Raw genomic sequence first — 23,796 nt, forward strand, 5'->3', positions numbered from 1 at the left:
CACTTCTAAACCCAATACAAATAGGAAAACTGCAGATCCCTCTGTGGCTCCTGCTGGGTGGCCCCAGGCAATGGCTGACTTTGCACCTCCTGGGAGGCCCCAGAGGCAGTGCACCTTACAGTGGACTGCTTCAGACCATACCAGATTACAACTGTATACACTCAAGGGGCAGACTCAGTGAGCACCAAAGCCCCACTGAAGCAAGTCCTGCTCCATAGGGGTGTCTCCTGCACAGCAACTCTTCCACTTAGTCACAGCTGGTCCTCACAGCCAATTAGCCTGGAGGTGATGCCAACAGCAATCAAGGCTCAATTACAACAGGACAGTGCACACAGCCCACACGGGTGCACCTAGAGTGCCCAGCTCAGGTGACTGGGGAGACTGAGCCATGGGGCCCTACAGTACACCTACTACACAAGGCCACTCTACCAAATCCAGGAGACATAACAGCTCTACCTAATACATAGAAACAAATACAGGGAAGCAGCCAACATGCAGAGGCAAAGAAATGTCACAAATGGAAGCAAGCAAACTACTGGATACAGAGTTCAAAATAATGGTTATAGGGTTGCTCAAGGATTTTAATGAGAGCTTCAAGGAACTTAATGAAACTTCCAAGGATCTTAGTGAAAATGTCAAAGACATGAAAAAGGACCAGTCAGAAATTAAGCATACACTAACTGAAATAAAGAATAATTTACAGGGATTTAACAGTAGAGTAGAGGATTCCGAGAATCAAATCAATGATTTGAATATGAGGAAGCAAAGAACACCCAACCAGAAGAAAAAGAATCCAAAAATATGAAGATAGTATATAGAGCCTCTGGGATAACTTAAAGTGAACCAACATTTGCATTATGGGGGCGCCTGAAGGAGAAGAGAGAGAACAAAATGGATATTGAAAACCTATTTGAGGAAATAATGACAGAAAACTTGCCCTACCTGGTGAAAGAAATAGACTTACAAGTCCAGGAAGCGCAGAGTCCTAAACACGAGGAACCCAAAGAGGCCCACAACAAGACACATCATAATTAAAATGTCAAGGGTTAAAGACAAAGAGAGACTCTTAAAAAGCAGCAAGAGAAAAGCAGTTAGTTGCCTACAAGGTAGTGCCCATACAACTGTCAGCTGGTTTCTCAACAGAAATTTTGCAGGTCAGAAGGGAATGGCAAGAAATATGCAAAGTGATGAATAGTAAGGACCTACAACCAAGATTACTCTACCCAGCAAAGTTATCATTTACTAGTAGAATTGAAGGTCCAATAAAGATCTTCACAAACAAGAAAAAGCTAAAGGAGTTCATCACCACCAAACCAGTATTACATGAAGTGTTGAAGAGTATTCTTTAAGAAAAAGAAGAAGGAAAAAAAAAAATATGAGCAATAAAATGGCAATAAATACATATCTATTAACAATTGCATATAAAAATAAATGAACAAGAAATCTAATGAACAAAATAAATTGATGAATACAATAGCATCAAAAGGAATGGAAACATGGAACAGACTGACAAATCTCAGAGGGGAGGGCTGAGGGGGGTGTGGGAAGAGATTAACCGAAGATCTTATATGCATATATGCATTACCTATGGACACAGACAATAGGGTGGTGAAGGCCTGGGGCAGGGTGGGAACCAGGTAGAAGGGTTCAATGGGGGGTTAAAAGAAAGGCATCTGTCATACTCTTAATAAAGATTTGTTTAAAAAACAAACAAAAAAAACTTAAAAGAATATTAACCAGACTTCTCTGTCATCCTGTTTCTTTTAGCATGGAAGTTATGGACGATCTGCAGAAGCTCCTACCTGGCTTTCCTGGAGTCAACCCGCAGGCTCCATTCCTACAGGTGGCCCCTAACATGAACTTCATGCACAACCTATTGCCCATGCAAAATTTGCAACCAACTGGGCAGCTTGAGTACAAGGTACCTGGATATGGGAGAGGGCTTGCCCCAAGAAAACACATTTAACTCATTTAAGAGACTGAGAGGCCTTCCAGGATTTAAGGGTGTCTTTGTAGAGAAGGAAAGCATCTGGGTGCGAGGGAAGATTTCTCTAGTCTCCATTACAGCCAAGGGTCCCTTAACATCAGTGGATGAGAGTACTTCTGTTTTCTCTCCTCCTCTCCCCCTGTCTCAATCTGTCCTTCCCACTCCACTTCCGACAGGAGCAGTCCCTGTTACAGCCGCCTCCCCTCCAGCTGCTAAATGGAATGGGTCCCCTTGGCCGAAGGGCTTCAGATGGAGGAGCCAACATCCAACTACATGCCCAGCAGCTGCTGAAGCGCCCACGGGGACCCTCCCCACTTGTCACCATGACACCAGTGAGTAGCAGCACAGAGTCCAGCTTACTCTCTCTCTGAGACTTTTGATAAAGAGGTTGTGAGCATAGGGTGGGAAAAAGAGGCTTTCCAACCTAAACGTCTGAATTTCCTCTTTCTCTAAACTTAGGGTGTTCAATATAATCACATTTTCCTCAGGCTAGTAGACTTTTCCAGTCTTATTTTTTGGCTAACTTCTTTTCTTAACCAAATAATTTCTACACTGAAGCCTGCTCCCAGAGAGCTTCATCCTCATGGACCACTTACACCTAGTTAAGTGCATCTGCCCCCCCTCGGTTTGGAGGCGGGGCAGTCTCCTAGCTCAGCCTTCCCACAGGTAACTGCTCTCGGCCAGAGGGCAACACACGCTAACAGTTTTCTCTGTAATAAATTGCTCTTTAGGTTGGTTTCCAAAATTACCTTCTATCTACCATTTCTCCTTTGATTAGCACTGCCTTGTGTTTTGGGTACCACCTGAAGCACTTGATTGGCTTTCACAAGTTCTAGCCTAGTCAGTTGGTGTCCCTCAGTCCCATCTCTTTTATATGATGGTTACATGCAAAGATTGTTACCCTCACCCCTCACTCTGGGTTGTTTATTTCAAGTTATTTTCCTGTCATGGGTAAATTCATTCATTCATTCATTTGTTCATTCAATCTCATAGTACCATAAGATTGGATATTGATTATATCCATAACTCTTTAAAACAGTACTTTCTTTTTTCTTAAGATTTTTAAAATCTTACTCAGTTTCTGTGCTTAACCTTATCATGGATTAGTACCACAAGTGTGTGGCTTGGCACAGGTCTGGAAAAGGAAAGAATCATGTTTACAATTCCTGGCCTCACTGCACCATTGGAATAGTGCAAGGCTGTATGTGATTAAGGGCCAGGGGGAGTAACAGGACTGGTAGGCGGCAAACGAATTCGGAGAGAGCAGGGTCAGGGCGGCTGTGAGGGCCAGGACAGCTTTGAGGGAGGTAGAGGGACTTGCTCTGCCCGTTGGAGCTGTTCTTGTAAAGACCAGTAACAAACTTTTGTTGGTAAATGCAGTGGACAGTTTTAACTTTTGTCTTTCTGGACCTCCCATCTGTGTTAGTCACTATTGACCATTTTCTTTTTGAAATATTTTCTTTGGTTCTTTTCAGTTTTCCTTTGTGCTTGTTCCTTGAAGTTGGTTAAACCCTGACTTATCTTAGGCCCTATTTCCATTTCTTTTTACACACTCTGTCTGTTTTTGCCCACTCCCATAATTTTTGTTACCAGGTAATTCTGCAGCCCCACATGCTCTTTTGGAGATATATATCTTACCTAATAATAGACAAACATGTAAATTGACCATACCTCCATTATGCCCACAGCCAATCAGGAGTGAGTATGCAAATTAACCCAACAAAGATGGCGGGTTAATTTGCATATGCAGGCGTGGAGTGGCCAGGCAGGGTGGGATGCCTGCTATGAGGGGGAGGGGGGTGGAGGGAGCTACAGGAGCGGTGTTCCAGCTGGGATCGAGGACTTGCCGGCCCCCGGGTGGCCCGGGAGCGGGGACTTGGCAGCTCCCGGGCGGCTGGGAGGGAAGCCAGGGGAAGGAAGGCCTATTCTTGCACAAATATCGTGCAATGGGCCTCTAGTATATCTATATATATATATTAGAGGCCCAGTGCATGGAATTCATGTCGGGGGGGGGGGAGGGTGGGTTACCTCAGCCCAGCCTGCACCCTCTCCAATCCAGGACCCCTCGGGGGATGTCCGACTGCTGGTTTAGGAATTGGGCCTAAACTGGCAGTCAGACATCCCTCTCATAATCCAGGACCATTGGCTCCTAACCACTCGCCTGCCTGCCTGCCTGATCGCCCCTAACTGTGTCTGCCTGCCTGCCTGATCGCTGCCTAACTGCCCTCCCCTGTTGGCCTGATCACCCCCAACTGCCTTCCCCTGCCAGCCTGATCACCTCCAACTGCTCTCCCCTGCCAGATCAGTCGCCACAACTGCCCTCCCCTGCCAGCCTGATCATCCCCAACTGCTCCCCCCTGCCGGCCTGATCACCCCTAACTGCCTCTGCCTTGGCCCCACCACCATGGCTTTGTCTGGAAGGAAGGCAGGATGACTGGAAGATGTCCGGTCGACCTGGTCTAATTAGCATATTATGCTTTTATTAGTATAGATGCCTGCCTACTGCACATATTTAGTTGGTATCCATAGGCACTCACAGCTTTAATCCAGCATGTCCCCAAATGAACTTGGCCTGCCTATTAAACTGTGAAAGCACTGTCATCTCCTGATTTGACAAGCCAGGAACGTGAGTTTTATCTTTAAATCTTCCTCTCCCTTATTTCCCATATCAAATTATTCACCCAGTGCCTATAAAGTAAATATCTTATTTCTGTCCATCTTCACTGCTCTTCCTTAAACCACTGTCATCCTTTGCCTAAATTAATACAGTGGCCTCCTAACTGGCCTGCCACCAGCACTTATCACTCTGTGGCTAACGTACACGAGCTTTCTAAAATACAGATCTTGGAACATCATGTCCCTGTTTGAAATCCTTCAGTGGTTTACCACTGCCCCTTCCTCAAAATAAAGTTTTAATGTGGTATGCAACGCCAGGAATCACTGGCCACGGTGCTCCTCTCCTGCGCCCCCCATAGCCACCACCTCTCAGTCCTATTACTCCAGGCCTTTATAGACTTGTAATAAGGGACCTGGAAACCCTAGAAGCATTTAAACAATGGAATTACTCCAAAGATTTTTTGTTTTAGTTTATAATTATCCACTTCATAAAATGCCCCTTTGTATAATTTAAGTGTGATTTTTGCTCTAGTGCCTGAGGCCTGGTGACTATGTGAGCCCTGTGCATAGCTGTCAAGAATGCATGGTGTCCAGTCCATAACAGTGGGGAGAGCCACAGGAATGCATGCTTGGTAGAGGTTCTCATTTCACTTACACGAGGTGGTGGGTCACCACTATTTTAAAGCATGGAATCGCGGTCTTGGCCAAGTTGCTCAGTTGGTTGGAGCCTCTTTCCATGCATCAAAAGGTTGCAGGTTCAATTCCCAGTCAGAGCATATACCTAGGTTGCGGGTTTGATCCCTGTTGAGGCATGTGTGGGAGGCAACTGATCAGTCAATGTTTCTCTCTCCTTTCCTCTCTCTCTCAAATCAATAAAAACATATCCTTGGATAAAGATTTAAAAAAAAAAAAAGCATTGAATTGCAACTGCACAATTACATGTATGTACTAAAATGTAGTTTTAAGAACCCTCATGCCTTTCTGGAGTTAAAGACACCTAAACTCTGGAAGTAGCACGAATCCACACCCCAGGTCACGTCTTAGCCCAGGGAACCAGCTTCTGCTGTATTCTCGGGTTCCTAAGCACCCGCAGGCCTTCTCTGTTCTCTGAGCCTAGGACCTCGAAGGCTTGTGACTCCTTCCCCCTTTCCTTGGCTAGCTCCTGTTCACGTGTCAGGTCTCAGGTGAATGTCACCTCCTCCAAGACACCTTCCTCCACTCCCAAGTGCCCCAGGGAGGACTTGGTCTTGCTGTTTTGAAATTGTCTGTGTACTTGTCTCTGTCCTGCACGAGACTGTAAAATGAGGGCCAGAACTACATTTTATCCTGGAATGTAGTAGGTATTCAGCTATTTGTTGGGTAAATGAATGAATGAATGAATGAAGATGAATCAGAGGAAGAAATCCAAATTAAAATCACCTGAACAAGGTAAAAATGGAAAAATAGAAAGATATCTGAAAGGTGTGTGTAGCCCAGGGGTCCTACGAAACATTGTGTGAATAAGAAAACGAAGGGGAAGACCCACTCCCTAGGCAGTTTCCAGAATGCGATCTATTGCAGAAGCAGCAGAGCTTGAGCCTGTCCTTTCTGTCTCTGTCAGGCAGTGCCAGCAGTTACCCCTGTGGACGAGGAGAGTTCGGACGGGGAGCCAGATCAGGAAGCTGTGCAGAGGTAATGTGGCGTCAGCAGGCTCACCTGCAGCCAGCGAAAGGTCGCCTCTGCCCAAGGAGGGTACAGTGCAGCTGCAGCATTTGTGTGGTCTCTGCTCAAGCCAGATGGCATGTTCCTCCCACCTTGAAGGAACAGAAGACTCCCCAGAAAATTTCATTTCTGTAAACGCCATTGGAAGTCCCCTGAGTGACAGCAAGAACCATAAGAATGCTCCTCTCCTCCCTCCGACCTTCCTTGTCCCCTGCCTTCATATTGCAGCTCATAGTATTCACAAGGCATTACGCCTGCTCCTACCTGCCAAGGACTGTTTACTGAACAGGAATTGGAGATTTGGGATGACAGTGATCCTAGCTAGGCTAGCCATGGACCTCTGGCATGGACTCCTCCTTTCTGGGAGAATGAATACCTCTGGTACTGTTCGATTGAAAAGAATATGCAGTTCGGGCCAGTGACAGATGCAAATATCTATGGTTTGCAGAATCTTGTTGAGCGGTGCCTAATCCACAGAAAACAGTAGTGACCATCAGGCACACTGTGCTGTTCATTTTACCTCAGTTCCATTAGCCATGGCCCTCAGCTCCACCCATGCCCCCTGTGGGAGTTGTCATTCTTATTTTCCAGGGAGTGCGGTTTGAACAGAATTCAGCATGTATTTTCCCAGAAATACAGGTGTTCCTCAAGATTATATGTTTTTCCCTTGAGGGAAGTTGAAATAAAATAGTTTTCATGGGCTCTTGGGGGAACTTTGGGTGTCTTTATCAAATGGATATTAAACCACTAATGGCTTACTCTTTTCCAAGTTTACATACCATTAATACTCTATAGTCTGTTAACTGTTTTATTTTAAATGGGCAAAGTAGTTATGAATGAAACGGGAGCATTTTTTAAGAGCCTGATGGTTGCTGGCCAGTACACTTCCTACCCCAGGCGCTCCGTGAGAGCTGCTGTTCTAACAGAGGCTGGTCCCTGTGGGAAGAAGAGTGGAGAACAGGGGTGTTGGCAAGCGGGTCAGCTCCTCCCACAGCTTAGCCAGTAGAAGAACAATTGTAACTTTTTTTCCTCTTGATGCTGTTGTTTTTGTAGTTTGCTGATAATAGTATATGAAATTGTAAATGGGTCCTGCTGGTGACGTAAGAGAAACTAGGAAACGTAACTGCCTCGCTGCTTTAATTAGACAGCAGTGTTTCATTTTATCATCTTACTCTTGGACTCACTTCCTTGTGCCCCACTTTTTTTTTCTTCTTTAGACCAACATTTAAAGGATAATACGCCAGTTCGTTTTGAGACAAAAAGGAATAATGCTTAACCAGATGAAGGGGGACCAGTATCTTCAGATTAAAGGCAGCAGCAGCTCATCAACTCTTCAGCTTTTAAAACTTCTGTTTTCTTGTCTTGCATTTCCCCCCCACAAAATTAATTCTAAGCATTTCTTGTGGTTTCACTTCTTGTCCTCTAGAGAAGTTGATCCCAGGGAACAATATCAGTCTGTCTTCTCTGATGGCTGACTTGCAGTCAGGGGCCCGGGGGAAGGGAGGTTTGAGTTTGCTCTCCCTGAATGGAAAGCTATGTTTTCTGAGACTTGTAGTGAGGTCTGGTTTAAAACCTGGGGACCTGGGGTCGGAGACGTGGGGACCTTCTGAATATCTCCCTTGGCTCATCTCTAGGAATGGTCCTTCGAGCTTATTTTCTCTTACATTTTTTGAAACTTGGAGGGAAAAGAAGAAGAAGAAGTAGGGAAAAGATTCTTCTGTCGAGTGGAAGGAAAGGATCATTCTTCTCTGTAGCTGCCTCTGCTCTCCTCTCCCATGGCTGCTCGCAGGCCCCAGGTCCGCCACGCCAGCCGTAAGCCGCTTCTACTGGCGGTGGACGAGCCTCACGTATCCATCAGGGATCTGTTCACCATGGAGTCCTTTTGGAGCTCCGGCATGATTCCATTCGGAGTGCTGTACATTAACTTCTAATGCTTCTTGCTGAGGAACAGTCCTGGCTGTTATTTTTTACTATGAAATGTGCTCCTGCTTGTTGCAGGTACTTGGCAAATAGGTCCAAAAGGCATACACTGGCCATGACCAACCCTACGGCCGAAATCCCACCGGACCTACAGCGGCAGCTAGGACAGCAGCCTTTCCGTTCCCGGGTCTGGCCCCCTCACCTGGTACCTGATCAGCATCGGTGAGTAGCCACATGAGCTATGTGAGCTCCTTGAGGCTCATCGGACAGGCACCCTTCTGGCTAGTGATGGTGACTAGCATTGAGTCTTTAAATAGCATCCTGAACTACGTCTTCTCAGCTCTATGCACCAAGCAGTGCACAGAGCAATGTAGGATTCTTCTTTCCCATTGCCTTGTAGGCTCATGTATTATCTGCATTGATTCTTGTGATTCTAGATGTTGACTCATAGATGAAATTGAACTGGAAACCTGCAAGAAGGTGAAACTTTCAGAGGGCCAACTGGATATAAGAGGATGTGTAGCCATATTAATAGATGACCTTTAATAACACATTGCCCTCAAAAGAATGAGCATTTCTTATCATGTTACCACTGAGCAGTGAGCCAGGATGTGGAGGAACACATGACCCTTTGTGAGTGGTAGCACAGGCACGGCATCCTCTTCAAGCAGTATTCTGATGGCAAGTTCTTTTACTGGGGCTCTGTCACATGGATAGCTCATTCTCTTGAAAAAATAAAAAGAAATTTAACCGTAGCTGGCCAAGAAAACCTGACAAAATTGAACCCAAGTAAGCCTGGAAGCAAGAGGAATACTACTTGACTAGATTAGGATGATTATCTTCTGTGAATACCTTGGTGGCTAAAAACCTTAGCTATGTGCATTCTGAAAACACCCAAACTCATGGATCACACTCTCAAAGTCACCCTAAATTCCTAGAGCTTATTTTATTATAATCTTTTTGAGAGGACAATGAAAAGCATTCTTACTTGGGAAGGTTGAAAAGCAGTCAGATTTCAAGGGAATTCAGTTTATAACGGTGCTGCTTAAAGGTTGTAACCAGTCACACTGGCAAGCTTGACCATGTTTTTATTGTGACTCATTCCCCATTGGGCATTGATGTCATCAGCAGAGACAGGTGAACTCTGAGCAGACTGAGGCATGATTATGCCACGTTGGAACTCTGAAAGAAGGGAGATAAGCTTTTGCAATTGACCGCGAATAGCTTAGTAAAAAAATAGTCTGTTAGGAGTGACAGGAATCATCATTCTCAAATAAAACTCCGATGACACAAAAAGTATTTTTCTAAGGAAAATCTCAGGACCTACGTTGGTACTTTGAGTGATTATTGGAGATCTGCCTTTCCACCCCATGCATTTCCTATGATTTCTTCATGACCCTGAGCTCTACACTTACCTAACAGACATCCACTACTTTGTTTCTCCTTGTTTTTGTCTTCCCCTTCTCCCTGCCTGACAATTAATTCTGCAGACTTGTCTGGGTCTGTTGTTTAGCTGAGCACTTTGGCATCCTTGTTGAATTCGAAGTGCTCCTCTGGAGGTATTGTTATCAGAGAAACATGAAGATTGGCACGCCTCCATAGTTACCTTTATCACAGACTGGGTCCTGTTTACATTTGTTATAAAGGAAGACCACATAGGCCTCCCTGCTGGGATCTGCCTGCCATCAGGTTTCCTGTGGTCAAGCCAGTCTGAATTGAAATAAATGCTTTATGAGTGGCAGATTGTGTGAGGTGGGACATTTATGCAAACTCAGCATGCCTTGATGGGGATACTGTGAAAATATGGCAACACAAGAGACTGAAATTAGTTTTCAGGGGAAAATAGAAGCTTTTTAAGGGCATAAAACACTTAGAATGGGTGGCCTAGATAGGTCATTGAATTTCTCTTATTCTTCTGGAGGAAATCACTCAAGAACAGCATCTTTTTCTTCTGGGGTATAATAGATGAAAACCCACATTGAGACAAAAGAGGAGTCTGATCAACCTTTTTAACTTGGAAGTGTGTAATTTAGAATTTTTTAAGTTTTTGAGTGTAATTCTTTTTTAAAATCCAGCACAAGCTGGATTTCATGCAGAGGGTGAACCAGTCCCGGTTTGGAAGTGCAGTGGGAACAGCCTGAGGGAAGCGGTGTGGGATTGAATAGGATTGCTGGTAAAAACAAAGCACGGTTGGTCCTGTCCGAACTGCTTCCCTGGCATCTCTGCTGGAGTGACCGCCGGTCGGCGCCCACAGCCTGTGCTTCTGGGAGAGCCAGGAACTGCCTGGCCCGGGGAGGCGGCTTCAATGGAGATAACGGGGTTGTGCAGATGGACTGAATTGAAGAACACAGCTTTCTGAGTGAATCAGAAACGTGTCTATTATCAGTAATATTGAAAGCGTAAGAATAACATTTTAGGAGGAAATAGTATTTGCTTGCTTTAACTCCAAACACCTGAAGTAGAAATAGAACTGGGAAGGATGGAGGGAATGCCCCTGAAAGCAGCCTTCAGATCGCCGTTTGGGGTGTGTCTGCCCAAAGCGTTTGTCTTTGTGCTACTGAAACAAATGTGCGTGCATGCTCGTTTCATTAGCGCACTGCTGAGTCCCAAACAGAAGTCCTGGCCAGAGGGGGTCAAGGGCGTTCACCTGCTCCAGAACTCCTGACCTCTCTGCATTGTCACTGGACTCCTCCCCTCCCTGTGTCACTGCATTTGAACTCGCTTGTTAGCCTGTTTCCTTAGCCTGGGTTCTGCTTCAGTCCAGAATGAGTACCTGGCCGGGTGCTCATTTCACCCCAAGTTCACTGTGCTGCCATCCCTGCCCTGGACATGAACTCTGACCCTTCCGTGGCTGCTGGAATGCTGCTTGGGCAGTCTTTTATCTGCTTCCCCACAAACATCTCTTTCTGGTTAGGGAACAAGTACAGGTGTTAGCTTCTAGCCCTGGTGCTGTCTCAGGCAATCCTTATCAATAGCTGTTCTTTCTGTAAGGTTCTGGCTGTACGCTGATCAATCAGTGGATTTTGAAGGTAATCCACATGGGTGCTCTTTCCTTAGGAGGCAGGAAGGTGTGGCTGCTCTGAACAGTGCATTTCACAGTAGCTAGCCTTGTATGCGCTGGCCAGGTATGTGCATCCTTGAGGGCCACATTCCTTAAAAATGTGCTGTTTCCATCTGGGGAGAAGTCCCCACTGCCTCCCATTTTATAGCACAGAACCTATGGTTTCCAGGGCTGCCCGTTGACCACAAAGCTGACTGTAGTTTCCTTCCAGTTGTACAGAGCTTACTGCTCAGGGGCAGCTTTGCGTCAAACAGTGAAATAGGTTTCTAAAGGCACTAGACAGAGATGTGATGCTAAACCAGAAGAGTTCCTCTGCAGGTTGGCCTGAGGGATCACTCGCAGCTCTTCTCTCCTTCCTGGCGTAGTGTTAAGAACTGGGTCTATTTGATCCCAGGATAGGGCCTCCCCAGGCTGGCAGTGACGCCAGCCTACGGTAAGTGGGAATGGAAGACGCGGACCTGGACCCTGGGAAAGGGAGCAGCCTGGGGGCCCACATGGCAGAAGCGTCTTTGTGCTCTTCGTCGGGAACACATCTCTATGTGATTTGCTCAGAACCCTGGGTCCTAGCCTTGACCTTCTCTTCCCCTGTATTCAGCTCCACCTACAAGGACTCCAACACCCTGCACCTCCCTACGGAGCGGTTCTCCCCTGTGCGTCGGTTCTCAGATGGGGCTGCCAGCATCCAGGCCTTTAAAGCCCACCTGGAAAAAATGGGCAACAGCAGCAGCATCAAACAATTGCAGCAGGTAATGGAGAGATGTGGACATCTCTGGAGAAGCATGGCAACAGAGACCACTTCTGCCCTCCTGCAGCAGTACTGCCGTTTGACAGGTTCAGACCCACAGCCTCTGCTCTGTGCTTGCTTGTTATGTACAGCGTTCCCCATCATCAGACTCGCTTGCTCCATGAAGGGGCTGTATGCCCCTCCCGTCCCTGAAGTTCACTAGAAGGAATTTCTTCTGGGCGTGGGTATCAGTGGGAAGCACCAGGGAAAGTACTTGTAAGCAGCCCTGGCATTCTTCTTGGAATGGGCGCTGGGTCTTGGAGCTTGCTCGGCATGGCTGCCACCTGGCACGCTCTCTGGTGGGTACAGAATGGTGCTCTCAGAGGAAGGAAGGGTACCTCCAGGCTTCCACAGGCCAGTTTCCTTTCTGCCTTCTGATGACCACACTTTGAGTGGCATGTTCTTTGTACACAGATTTCACACTGGACACTTGCACTTGTGCACAGCCCATCCTTGGTGTTTCCATTGGTTCATGCAGGGCAGAGTGTGAATATATACGTATATTTAGCACATAAATACCTAGGGGACGGGGTGAGCACTCGAGGGCACTGCTCTCGCCTGGCTCTTTCTGCCTTGAGACCTTTGGGCAGATGTGCTCCTGCTGACGTCACTGCATGGGGTGGGTCTGGCTACATCCCATCCGTATGAACTGCTTTCCCTTCAGGAGTGTGAGCAGCTGCGGAAGCTGTACGGGGGGCAGATCGATGAGAGAGCCCTGGAGAAGACCCAGCAGCAGCACATGCTGTACCAGCAGGAGCAGCACCACCAGCTTCTCCAGCAGCAGATTCAAGTAGGCCTCCCTGCGCGTTCCCCGCTGGCTCAGAGTGTGCTCTCAGCATGACTGGTTTGCCTGTGAATTTTGGAGGAGATCATGCAGGGCAAAATGGAGTTGAGTTCTGTTTATGGTTGACATGTTGGGGTAAAGGTAGTCAAACTTTTCCATGAACCACAAAAGCGTAAGTCTCAGGGACAGGTAGTTCTCTGTTTCCTTCCTGAGAATAGCTCACGTTAATATTCAGGCTCACCATCTTCCCCATGTGTTTTAGGATTCCATCTGCCCTCCTCAGCCCTCCCCACCTCTTCAGGCCGCATGTGAAAACCAGCCAGCCCTCCTCACCCACCAGCTGCAGAGGTAAGGCATCGCTTTGTTTCATGCCTAAGCCATTGTCTCTCTAGCTCGGTGTCCTGGGCCTGACTCAGGGGAGATTCTGACTGACTTTAGCTTCCATCTTGGAAGAAACTATTTGAAGAGCAGAGAAACCACTTTAAATCCCAGCAGCCTCCCTGGCGCATCCTGGCTTCCTGTGCCACTTCACTATCTCAGCCACATGAACCAAGTAATGTGACATCTAATACAGGAGGCCAGACACAGGCCCTCAGGCCTCTGCCTCTTTGTCTGGAAAGTCCAGTAAAATAATTCATGGATAGGTGGTAAGGAAGTTGTGGTGGGCGGGTCATGTATGTTTTTCTAGCCTGGAGGCTTATCAGCACTAAAGAAATAGTTTCTGCTGAGGTGTATCCTGTGGCTGAAACTAACTTCAAGGTTCTGGTGGCACCTCAGGGAATTGATTTACCTGGTTTTGTTGTTTTTTAAGGTTAAGGATTCAGCCTTCAAGCCCACCCCCCAACCACCCCAACAACCATCTCTTCAGACAGCCCAGTAGCAGTCCTCCCCCGATGAGTGTGGGCCAGCCCCATGGTGAGTGCAGGTGGCCGGCCTGAGCCGGTGTGCCGCGTGGAACAAATGGATCCCAGTTGTGAATGCCACGCGCTGTTGATTTGAATGGCAGAAGAGCAGCATTTAAGGTGTGGGCTCTGGAGCCAGCCTGCCTTGGTTTGAATCCTTAGTGGTGAAACCTGAGTCAATTCACTTAATTTCAGCTTACCTGGGCTTTCTCAAATGGAAAATACTACTAGTATTTAATGAACAAACATATGCACTTGGAACAGCCTGGCGCTACATAGCTCTTGGTAAAGGTTAACTATTAATATTTTCAATAAAACACCCTCCAACTCTACCAACTAAAAAGCTGCTGCCAGAGCCTTCCTTGTTGCCGGGCCTGTTGGGTTCTCCTTGTACATGGGGACCCTCTCGTGGGTGTTTAGAGGAGGTGAAGACGAGTGCACCCCAACGAGAGGATCTTGGAGACCAACACTGTGAGGAGTTAGTATTCCAAACTGGTGATCTCTTCAGTAGCACCACACAGTCTGGATCCCCTGAGGAGTCTGAACTGGTCTCTATTCTTCCTACTCAGAGCGGGATTCCCTGAGCAGCTACATCGGCAGGAAAGGCAGCATCCTGGGCCCCATCCCAGAGCTGCTAAATCAGCATCTGCCTTTAGCAAGACCCCCAGGCCATTGGTATGCACATTAGAATTTGAGAAACACTGCTCTAAATCAGAGCTACTCAAAGAACAATCCATGGACCAACTGTCTTTTTTTTTTTAATAGATATTTATTGATTTCAGAGAGGAAGGCAAAGGAATTGAGAGAGAGAGATAGAAACATCAATGATGAGAGAGAATCATTGATAGGCTGCCTCCTGCATGCCCCGCACTGGGGATCGAGCCTGCAACCCAGGCATGTGCCCTGACCTCCTGGTTCATAGGTCAGTGCTTAACCACTGAGCAACATTGGCCAGGCAATGGACCAAGTTTCAGGGCAACTTATTAGAAATACAGACCCATGGGCCCCCTCCCCGACCTACTGAATCAGGTTGCTGTGGGTGGGGCCCAGGAGCCTGAACAAGTCCCCCAGATGAGCCTCATGCACAGCGAAGTCTGAGGAGCAGAGCTGTGGGTGTTGTTTGGTCATCTGCAGCCGGCAGGCCACCTGGGCATTTGGTCACTGAGGCTCCTCTCTCTCTAGGTGCTGCATCTCCCTCCCAGTTCCAGGGCTTACCTTCCCGCAGTGCAGTCTTCCAGCAGCAGCCTGAGAACTGCTCTCCTCCTCCCAGCGTGGCGCTCACCTGCCTGGGCATGCAGCAGCCCACCCAGCCACAGCAGGTGGCCATCCAACTGCAGGAGCCTGTCGGCGTGCTCAGCAACATGCCAGGGGCAGCTGCAGGCTCCGTGGGGCGGGGCACCTCCATCAGCCCCAGTGCCAGTCAAATTCAGATGCAGCACCGTGCCAACCTGCTGGCCACCTTCAGCTACGGGCATCGGCCCTTGTCCAAGCAGCTGAGTGCTGACAGTGCAGAAGCCCACAGGTAAGGCTACCTAGGTCACCCCGTGAGCCATCCAGGTGACCCAGGAGGGAGGAGTCTGGTGGTCGTGCTCCTTCCACTCTCTTCGAAATAAGGGCGGTGGTTTTGGGGTGAACTTGAAACCTATTTATTGACCAAATAGGGGCTCAAAATGCTAATGAGATAGTGGAAGAAATTGACAAAGCTACCTTACTGTTTGTCTGCAAGGAAAAAGTGGCCTATTAGACATTGGGAAAAGTGCCCATTTCCCTTGCCTGTTCCCTGAGGGTTCCTTCCCTCTCCATCTGTCATATTCTAAAAGATTGGTGCTTCTTAGGAGCTCTAGTGATGTAGTATAGTTGCTCCCTTCAGCCTAGAGCTGAGCTGTCTCATACACAGTGCCCAAGTCCTGGGCGCCACTGGGTGATGGGTGCAGGGGAGAGGTGCTGCACCCCCTTCCCTGCCATTCCGCAGCTCTCTGTCAGTGTGCTCCCTCCTGACAGAGGCGCCATTCTCCGGGAGTATAGTGCTCTTGTTACATGGATGCCTGGTATTCACTCGCTTTTGTGTCTGCAGCTTGAACGTGAATCGGTTCTCCCCTGCTAACTACGACCAGGCGCATTTACACCCTCATCTGTTTTCGGACCAGTCCCGGGGTTCCCCCAGCAGCTATAGCCCTTCAGCAGGAGTGGGGTTCCCTCCAGCCCACGCCCTGAAAGTTCCTCCACTTGACCAGTTCCCCACCTTCCCTCCCAGTGCACATCAGCAGCCACCTCCCTATCCCACATCAGCACTACAGCAGGCCCTGCTGTCCCCCACGCCGCCAGACTACACGAGACACCAGCAGGTACCCCACATCCTTCAAGGACTGCTCTCCCCCCGGCATTCGCTCGCTGGCCACTCGGACATTCGGCTGCCCCCAGCAGAGTTTGCACAGCTCATTAAAAGGCAGCAGCAGCAGCGACAGCAGCAGCAGCAGGAGTATCAAGAATTGTTTAGGCATATGAACCAGGGGGATGCTGGGAGCCTGGCTCCCAATCTTGTAGGACAGAGTATGACAGAGCACCAGGCTTTACCGTATCAAAATGCTGACTCGTATCACCGCCAGCACACCAGCCCCCAGCATCTTCTGCAGATCAGAGCTCAAGAATGTATCTCCCAGGTTTCCTCAAACAGCCCGCCCCAGGGCTATACTCAGCAGCCGGCACTCCTGCATCCCGAGAGCATGGAGGAGGAGTGCTCCTGCGTGGCGGCCAAGGATGGCTTTCCAGACAGGCAGAGTTCAAGTGCATTGACCAAAGGTTGCCACAACAGCTCTCTACTCTTGAGTACTGGTGGACCTGGGGACCCTGAGTCTTTACTAGGAACTGTGAGCCACGCACAGGAATTGGGGATCCATCCATACCGACATCAGCCAACTGCTGCGTTCAGTAGAAATAAGGTGTCCAGCCGAGGTAAGAGTCCCTCCAAAGTAAAAGTTCTGGGCTAATCTGCCCCAATTCAGTTAACTTAGTAATGTTGTCTTTTTTCAGCTAGTACTCTGTGTTCCTAACAGAAAAAGAATTCCTGAGAAGACCTTTAGGACCTTTTGAGGGAGAAGCATGTAGGAAGTGGGTATTGGTGGGTAAGGAGTCATTTTCAAAATAAGATAGTGGTAGAAAATTAATAATTAGGTAATATAGTCAGTAAGATATATTATCTATTTCCCATATTCATACCATGTTTTTTAGCTTTTAGAATTTCTTGATTTTCTTCCAACTAGCCAACTTTAACTTCTGCAATAGAAAAAGTCAGCCAGTGGTAAGGAAATAGGAGTCAGTATAAATAGCATTGGACCAGAAGTCAAAGCATCTCAGTTCTGGAATCGCCTCTGCCACGAATGCCACGGCCTTGTCACACACACCCTCACCTGTGAAAAAGGCAGGAGGAGCAGTGGCTTTGCCAAGTATTTGGGAAGATTAAAACATGCATATATGTGCTTGTGAGTGTGTGTGTGTGTGTGTGTGTGTGTAGTGTGTGTGTTTGTGAGAGAGACGGGGGGAGGCATTATTACTCCGATCATTTCATTAATAAATGCAGACTTTTACAGCATCTTAAGGGACCATGTCATCTCATTTTGTCTCATTGTATAATGAATGCGTGCATTCATTTTTATTTATTTATTTATTTATTTATTTATTTATTTTTAATATATTTTATTGATTTTTTACAGAGAGGAAGGGAGAGAGATAGAGTGTTAGAAACATCGATGAGAGAGAAACATCGATCAGCTGCCTCCTGCACACCTCCCACTGGGGATGTGCCCGCAACTAAGGTACATGCCCTTGACCGGAATCGAACCTGGGACCCTTCAGTTTGCATGCCGACGCTCTATCCACTAAGCCAAACCAGTTAGGGCCGTGCATTCATTTTTATTCTGAGGCAGATTAATATTACCATCAGTAGGTTATGCTCAGAAAATGTTATTCCGTTAGCATCCTAATATCCTAAACAAAATCTGGACCAATATCCATTCCATCATCACAGATCATGAAAAATGAGTTTGCGCATAAAATATACAATTCTGAAACCAAGCATTTCTTATATCCTTTCCTTCTTGGAGCTGCCTGCTTCTCCTGCTCTGTCTTTTAAAGTCAGCACACAGCTCAGCCCATAGGGGAATTAGGTCCATGGCACATGGCAGGGGGAAGACCTTGCTCTAAATTGTTGTGTGTGAGAAGGTGTGGTGCCCTCAGGTTGGCTCATTATGCACCAATAGAGAGGGACATGTGGTTTCATAAAACACCAGGTAAATCCTGGGCCTCTGAACAGTCTGATGCCATCCCGCCTAGAGGTGCACCCCGGCCGGGCGGCTGCTGTATGTAGGATGGTGGGGGGTTTCCGGCCAGGCCATATGTGGAATGGCTGACACACCTGGGGGTGTTCAGTATTGGGGGGAAATAAGCTAAGGAGAGTGATCATACTCTCAGGTGGAAGAAGGGATTTGACTTTTCTGGGTTCATATTATGGGACAGAACCAAGATCGGAAGAGAAGTCACAACGAATGTTAACTCCCTGGAAGACTGTATAAGAATGTTCTCGCCTCAGCAGCCAGGAGCTTCCTGTCACTGGGAGTGTTCTGGCAGGGCAGGTGGTATGAGGGTGCTGCGGAAAAGCTTCCTGTGTAAGTGAAAGCTGAGCATGCTATAGTTGTAAACGATGAACTTCTCTGTAGGGTTTTCCGTGTGCCAGGCACCAAGGGCTACTCACATATAAATTTATTTAACCCTCCCAACAACTCTATATGGTAATAACGCTTATCACCCCATTTATCAATGAGGCAACTGAGGCACAGATCAGGTACTTTGCCCCAAGGCCATCAACTAGTAGGTGGCATCATCAGCTCGCTGCAGCAGGTGCTTCCTGGCAGGGCCCAGGGGAGAGCAAAGCTGGAGCTAACCGTGTTCACGCCCACGCCCCCACCCTGCATTGCCACATATTAAACACTTTTGAGATTTTTTTGTTCAAAAATACTTTCTAATTTTCTTCATTTTCCCTCTGGTCTGACTCCTCCGTACAGAAAGGCTGGGGGGCTTGGATTCACCTGTGTCCCATGATTGTCAGAGGAACCCTCCCTGGGCTTGCTGATCTGTTTAGTACAGTGGCACTGACTGCGATTGGTACCAGGTGCAGGTGTGGGAGTCCCAAGAGGGGCAGAGTAGTTCCCAGCCAGAGGAATTAGTTCTCAGCCGGAGTAAGCGGCATTTGAATTGGGTTTGATGGGTGAAGATGGCTTTGCCATTTGGATTTGGGGGAGAAGCATGAGGAAAGGCCAGTGGATGAGCGTGTTGCGGGATATCTTGAAGAGTAGTGTACATGAAGGAACCGGCAGAAACTAATGCAGAAGCTTCCTAAAATCCAGAGCGGGGTCCAGGCCCAGCGCAGTGTTCCAGGAGGAAGTGGCGTAGTGCTCCGTTATCCTGCGCGTTTAAATCAACTGCCGTCAGTCACCCCTTCTTCCAAATCTAAGGCCTGAGCTTCAGGCTTGTAATTCTTGCGACAGATCGCTCCGCCTTCTTTCCCTGGTGAGTTCTTCTCATTACCTCTCCCGCCGCCTCCCTACCTTCTCACATCTGCCCATCTCCACCAATATCCCCCACAAATGCCTCTGCCTCTCCTGTTTCTGGGAGAGAGGAGAGCCCAGTGGTGAACGCATTCCCGCAGGTTTCAGCTCAGCACGCCCCTGTCCTCGGTGCCTCGTGGGCAGCTCTGCAAGCATATCCCCCCCCACCACCCCGCCCCGCCCCGCCCCCACCAAGCCCTCTTTTGTCTCACATATTTTTTTTTCCTGATCTTTGGTGTGAGCTTTTCTAGAAGCTGCAGTCTTAGCTCCTGCCTATGGATTATAGGGGTTGTTCTTCCTTCTTTTTACCCACTTACTGTTTTTTTAAAAAATATATTTTATTGATTTTTTACAGAGAGGAAGGGAGAGGGATAGAGAGAAACATTGATGAGAGGGAAACATTGATCAGCTGCCTCCTGCACACCCCTACTGGGGATGTGCCCGCAACCAAGGTACATGCCCTTGACCGGAATTGAACCTGGGACCCTTCATTCCGCAGGCTGACGCTCTACTCACTGAGCCAAACCAGTTAGGGCTTACCCACTTATTCTTTAATGCAGCCACAGACTGTGCCTTTTTTTGCTTGAATTCTAGTCACCTTTTCTGACATCTCCTAGTTTGTGACTTTTGGAACCACATATGCAATGATCTCTAATGAATAAAGCCACAGGTTATTGCTGTGTGCATTGGAATTCAGCATAGTAGGTAACACACTAGAGAAGCTAATGGTCCAAGGAAGCCTGGTCTGCTCCGAAGTTAACACCCCTCGGGAGATGCCTGGCGTGTATTTAAAAACAAATGCTGATCCTGGAAGTCCCCATTGTTCTTGCTGACTCTGAGGACTGACCTCTCCTCCCAGCCTTCATCTGTGTAGTTAGGGATGTTCAGCTAAACATCCCAGAGAAGGAAACTGGGATTGTGTTTGTAACAGGTCTGCTCTGGACTTCCACCTCAGCTACTCATTTCTTTTCACAACCACCTGGGATGCATGTGATGGTTCCTTTGACAACAGGACTGCTGAGGCTCCACAATCTCCCTGCTTCAACCTGACATGATTCCTTCTACCCTTTTAAAGACACGAGAGCTCAGTTTCACATCACCAAGAATCGGCAGACACTCTGCTGTCACTTCTGTCAAGAAAGGGTGGTGACCTCTCCACCACCTGTAGGCCAGGAGGGAAGCTCACACTTGACCTGTTCACCCTTTGCACAGGGGAAATGCTTGCTGTTTCTTTTCCTGATACCTCAGCCTCTGCGTAGTTACACACTCGTCCCCAAATACCTGGAAGAGCAAATTCAGCAAGACTGGAATGACGGGCTGCATACATGGGCTGTGCGTGCTGTGTGGGAGGCAGGGGTGAAAAGCTAACGAGCCTGCCCTCGGGAGCTTAAACCTGCCGGGGGTGGGGGGAGAAAGACAGCTCCCAAACAGGTTCCACATGCAGTGCCACCGAGTGAGCTGTCAGAGGTGCACAGTCAGGCATGTGCCACATGATGGCGTTTCGGTCAGCGGCGGCCTACTTACATGACGGTGGTCCCATTAGATTATAGTGGAGCCGAAAAATCCCTATTGCCCAGTCAGGGCATCGCTGTCATAACGTCTAGCACAGTGCATTACAAATGCAGTATAGTAACATGCCGGGCAGGTGGCAGCCTCGGAGCAGCAGGCTGTACCAGACAGCCCAGGTGTATAGGAGGCTGTGCAATCAAGGTTGGTGTAAGTGCACTTGATGTTCCCACGACAAAATCACCTACTGACAGGCTTCTCAGAATGTATTCCCATATTAAGCAGTGCATGACTAGGATTTTAATAAAGCAGATTGAGGGTGATCTTTCTAAAATAAGTCTGAAATGTAGGTGAACAGGGATCCCTGGGTAGTAAAGGAAGATTAAATGCCCTCCTGTCAGTGTTTGTGGGCACCTGTTTCCTCTGTGCCTGCTTGCTGCCGGTCAGTGTGAAGCCAGGCGCTGCCAGGTCACCGAGCAGGCAGCGGGTGGAAGGTTGGTTTGAATGCCCCATGCTGCCCATAGTCTCCCTAACTGCCCTCCAGAAATAGAATGTAGGCTTATCTTCTATACTTGATTTTTTTTTCTTTCCTTTGCCAATAAATAAACAGTACAGCACTTTACACAATGCGCTTACCAACTTGAACTCAGAGAAAACCACATCCTCTTCTGCCCGGCCAGCTTCGCAGTGTCTGTACACGGCCCCCTCGGATCCCTTAAGGACATGCAGACATGCCATTTCTCTCTTTTCTTACAACCAGTAAGTGAGTCAGGACAGTCAACATGGGAACATGGAAGGTTCAGTAGCCTGTGCAAGCCGCGGGAGCCCTGAGCGGGGCGTGCGCGCTGCGTCCGTGTGTGCTTTCTCCATGTGTAAGCAGGTGCGCGTCTCTCCCCTGTACTCGCAGCTTCACTGGGCAAACACCTGAGAATGCTGCTCTCAGACGGCCTCTTGCCCAGTATCTAGATACTTTGGTGAGCTTGACAGCTCCTCTTGGTGCTGAGTTGGCATAAAGGATGCTAATGCTTTGAGCCTGAATCTCGAGTCTCTTGGTCAGTGGGTCACTCTGTGCGCCTTGCCCCACCCCCAGCTGCTCAGTGGGTCTCTTCCTAGACTATCAGAGGACCTCTAGACGCAGGACTCAGTGCTCTCACTGGAAGTCATACTCTACTGGGTGGTCCTGTGTAAAGTGATAACGACCCTTTCATATGTGATCTCTTCTGAGCCCCAAACAACTGTCATGTGTGAGACAGAGAAGCTGAAATTAAGAGAGAGCAAATGGCCTACCCAGTCTTGTCCATTCTGTTGGTGATGGAGCTAGATCCTGACTTCAAGTTTTCTGATTCCCTAGCCTGGTCTCTCCTTCATGCCTTCCCGCCTTCCATTCTACACCATCCAGGCATCCCTGCCAGGCAGTAGATGCTAGGCCTTCCAGACCATCAACCTGTGGGTTAGATTGAAACTTGAGCAGACAACACCCTGGTTTGTTACCCAACTCAGGTTTCATCTAGTTTTTAACTTATGTTTGTCTCTCCTAAACCAGAAGCTTCTTCTCTGGAAATTAAAGTTTCATTAACTCATTTGTTCACTTATATATGGGGAAATTGTTTCCATAATTGTAGAAGTAGGTTTCTGTGATAAATCAGTTTCTTTGTTTTTGTCAACTGGCTCAATAAGCCCTTGTCCCCTCAGAACTAACGCTCTGAAATGAGTGTGAATAATCCCAGTCTTAACAGCGTCCCTGGCTCTGCACTTACATGCCTGGGGAGTGAGTCCAGTTTTACAGACAGCGCAGCTGAGGCCCACACCTCAGGATCCAGTGAAGGCAGGGCTCTAGCCCATCTTCCGGACCCCAAGGCATGTGCTCGTGAGCTCTGGGCTGGGAGTCAGGAAGGCTCGTCGCCTGCTTCGTCAGGCACCAGTTCTGTCTCAGTGGCACTTGGGTATGTTGGCACCAGACCTGAAGGCTAGGAAGACACAGAAAGGAGGTAAGGGTCCATGCGATCTTCCAAAGGCAGGGCCAACAGGCGGGTGCATGCCTGGGTTTGTAGAAACCTCATTTTCAGGAATAAAAATAAATTCAAAAAAGGGAGTGGGGAGAGGGGAGACTTAGCAAACACTGAGGCAAGCACTGAGGCCTCTGGAAGCGGGGCGGGGGGGGTGATGGGGAGCGCGGGGGGCTGAATATCAAGAAGCAGGGCTTACACATTTCCTCATGTTTGACAAGGACCCTTCCACGATCTTTAAAGGAGAGCTCTGTGTTTGTCTTTGTGGGAATGAGGAGGTGCAACGGGTGAGATTTGCATTCAATTCTATAATCCAGAAAAAAGAACTCCGAGGAATTGAATGGATGGTGCTAGCTATCAAAGACGAGAATACAGGCATTAGAAAATAGTTTGAGCTCTGGCCGGTGTGCTCAGTGGTTAGGGAGTTGGGCCGAGAACCAAAGGGTCAAGGGCGTGTACCTGGGTTGCAGGTTCGATCCCCGGCCCTAGTAGGGGTGCATGCAGGAGGCAAATGATGGATGTGTCTCACATCAATGTTTCTCTCTCCCCCCCCTTCTCTCTCTCTCCCCTCTCTCTCCAACCTCTCTCCCTACTTCCTCCCTCCCCCTCCCTCCCCTTCTACTCTCTAAAAACCAATGAAACAAATGTCCTTGGTGAGGATTAACCAAAAAAAAGAAACTCTTGAAAAGGAAGAAGCAGCTGTCTGTTGCTTCTTGGCAGGACAGACCAGAGAGCCAGTTCCTCGCTCCACAAGCCATTGCTGCACCACTTCCTGTCCGTGGATTTTGCTTGGCCCTGGGGCCAGCACGTGAGCTGTGCCTACTGAGGAATTGGGCTGGTGGGAGGATGGGGAGCTGACCCCACAGAGTGAGTCCTGGTGTAGGCTGCTTCATCTTCCTCTCTGCTGGCTTTCTGCTTTCAGTAATGAG

At 48.2% G+C, this 23,796-nt stretch overlaps 1 protein-coding gene across 5 annotated transcripts in view; it reads left to right on the top strand.

Moving 5' to 3' along the window:
• SIK3 (SIK family kinase 3) overlaps positions 1 to 23,796 on the top strand; it is a 290,306-nt gene that overhangs the window by 259,323 nt on the left and 7,187 nt on the right. For 2 of the 5 annotated variants that reach the window (XM_080688521.1, XM_080688525.1), the window contains exons 12-21: positions 1,768 to 1,921; positions 2,164 to 2,319; positions 6,204 to 6,274; positions 8,303 to 8,446; positions 11,881 to 12,031; positions 12,734 to 12,859; positions 13,116 to 13,201; positions 13,665 to 13,768; positions 14,938 to 15,277; positions 15,830 to 16,707. In XM_080688521.1, coding sequence (XP_080544647.1) covers positions 1,768 to 1,921; positions 2,164 to 2,319; positions 6,204 to 6,274; positions 8,303 to 8,446; positions 11,881 to 12,031; positions 12,734 to 12,859; positions 13,116 to 13,201; positions 13,665 to 13,768; positions 14,938 to 15,277; positions 15,830 to 16,707 — 2,210 coding nt within the window. The remainder of the gene's footprint in view (positions 1 to 1,767; positions 1,922 to 2,163; positions 2,320 to 6,203; positions 6,275 to 8,302; positions 8,447 to 11,880; positions 12,032 to 12,733; positions 12,860 to 13,115; positions 13,202 to 13,664; positions 13,769 to 14,937; positions 15,278 to 15,829; positions 16,708 to 23,796) is intronic. The other 3 variants (XM_080688523.1, XM_080688524.1, XM_080688522.1) reach the window with 3 other exon arrangements.

The sequence above is a fragment of the Plecotus auritus genome (genome assembly GCF_963455305.1).
Source record: "Plecotus auritus genome assembly, chromosome: 9".
Classification (NCBI taxonomy): domain Eukaryota; kingdom Metazoa; phylum Chordata; class Mammalia; order Chiroptera; family Vespertilionidae; genus Plecotus; species Plecotus auritus.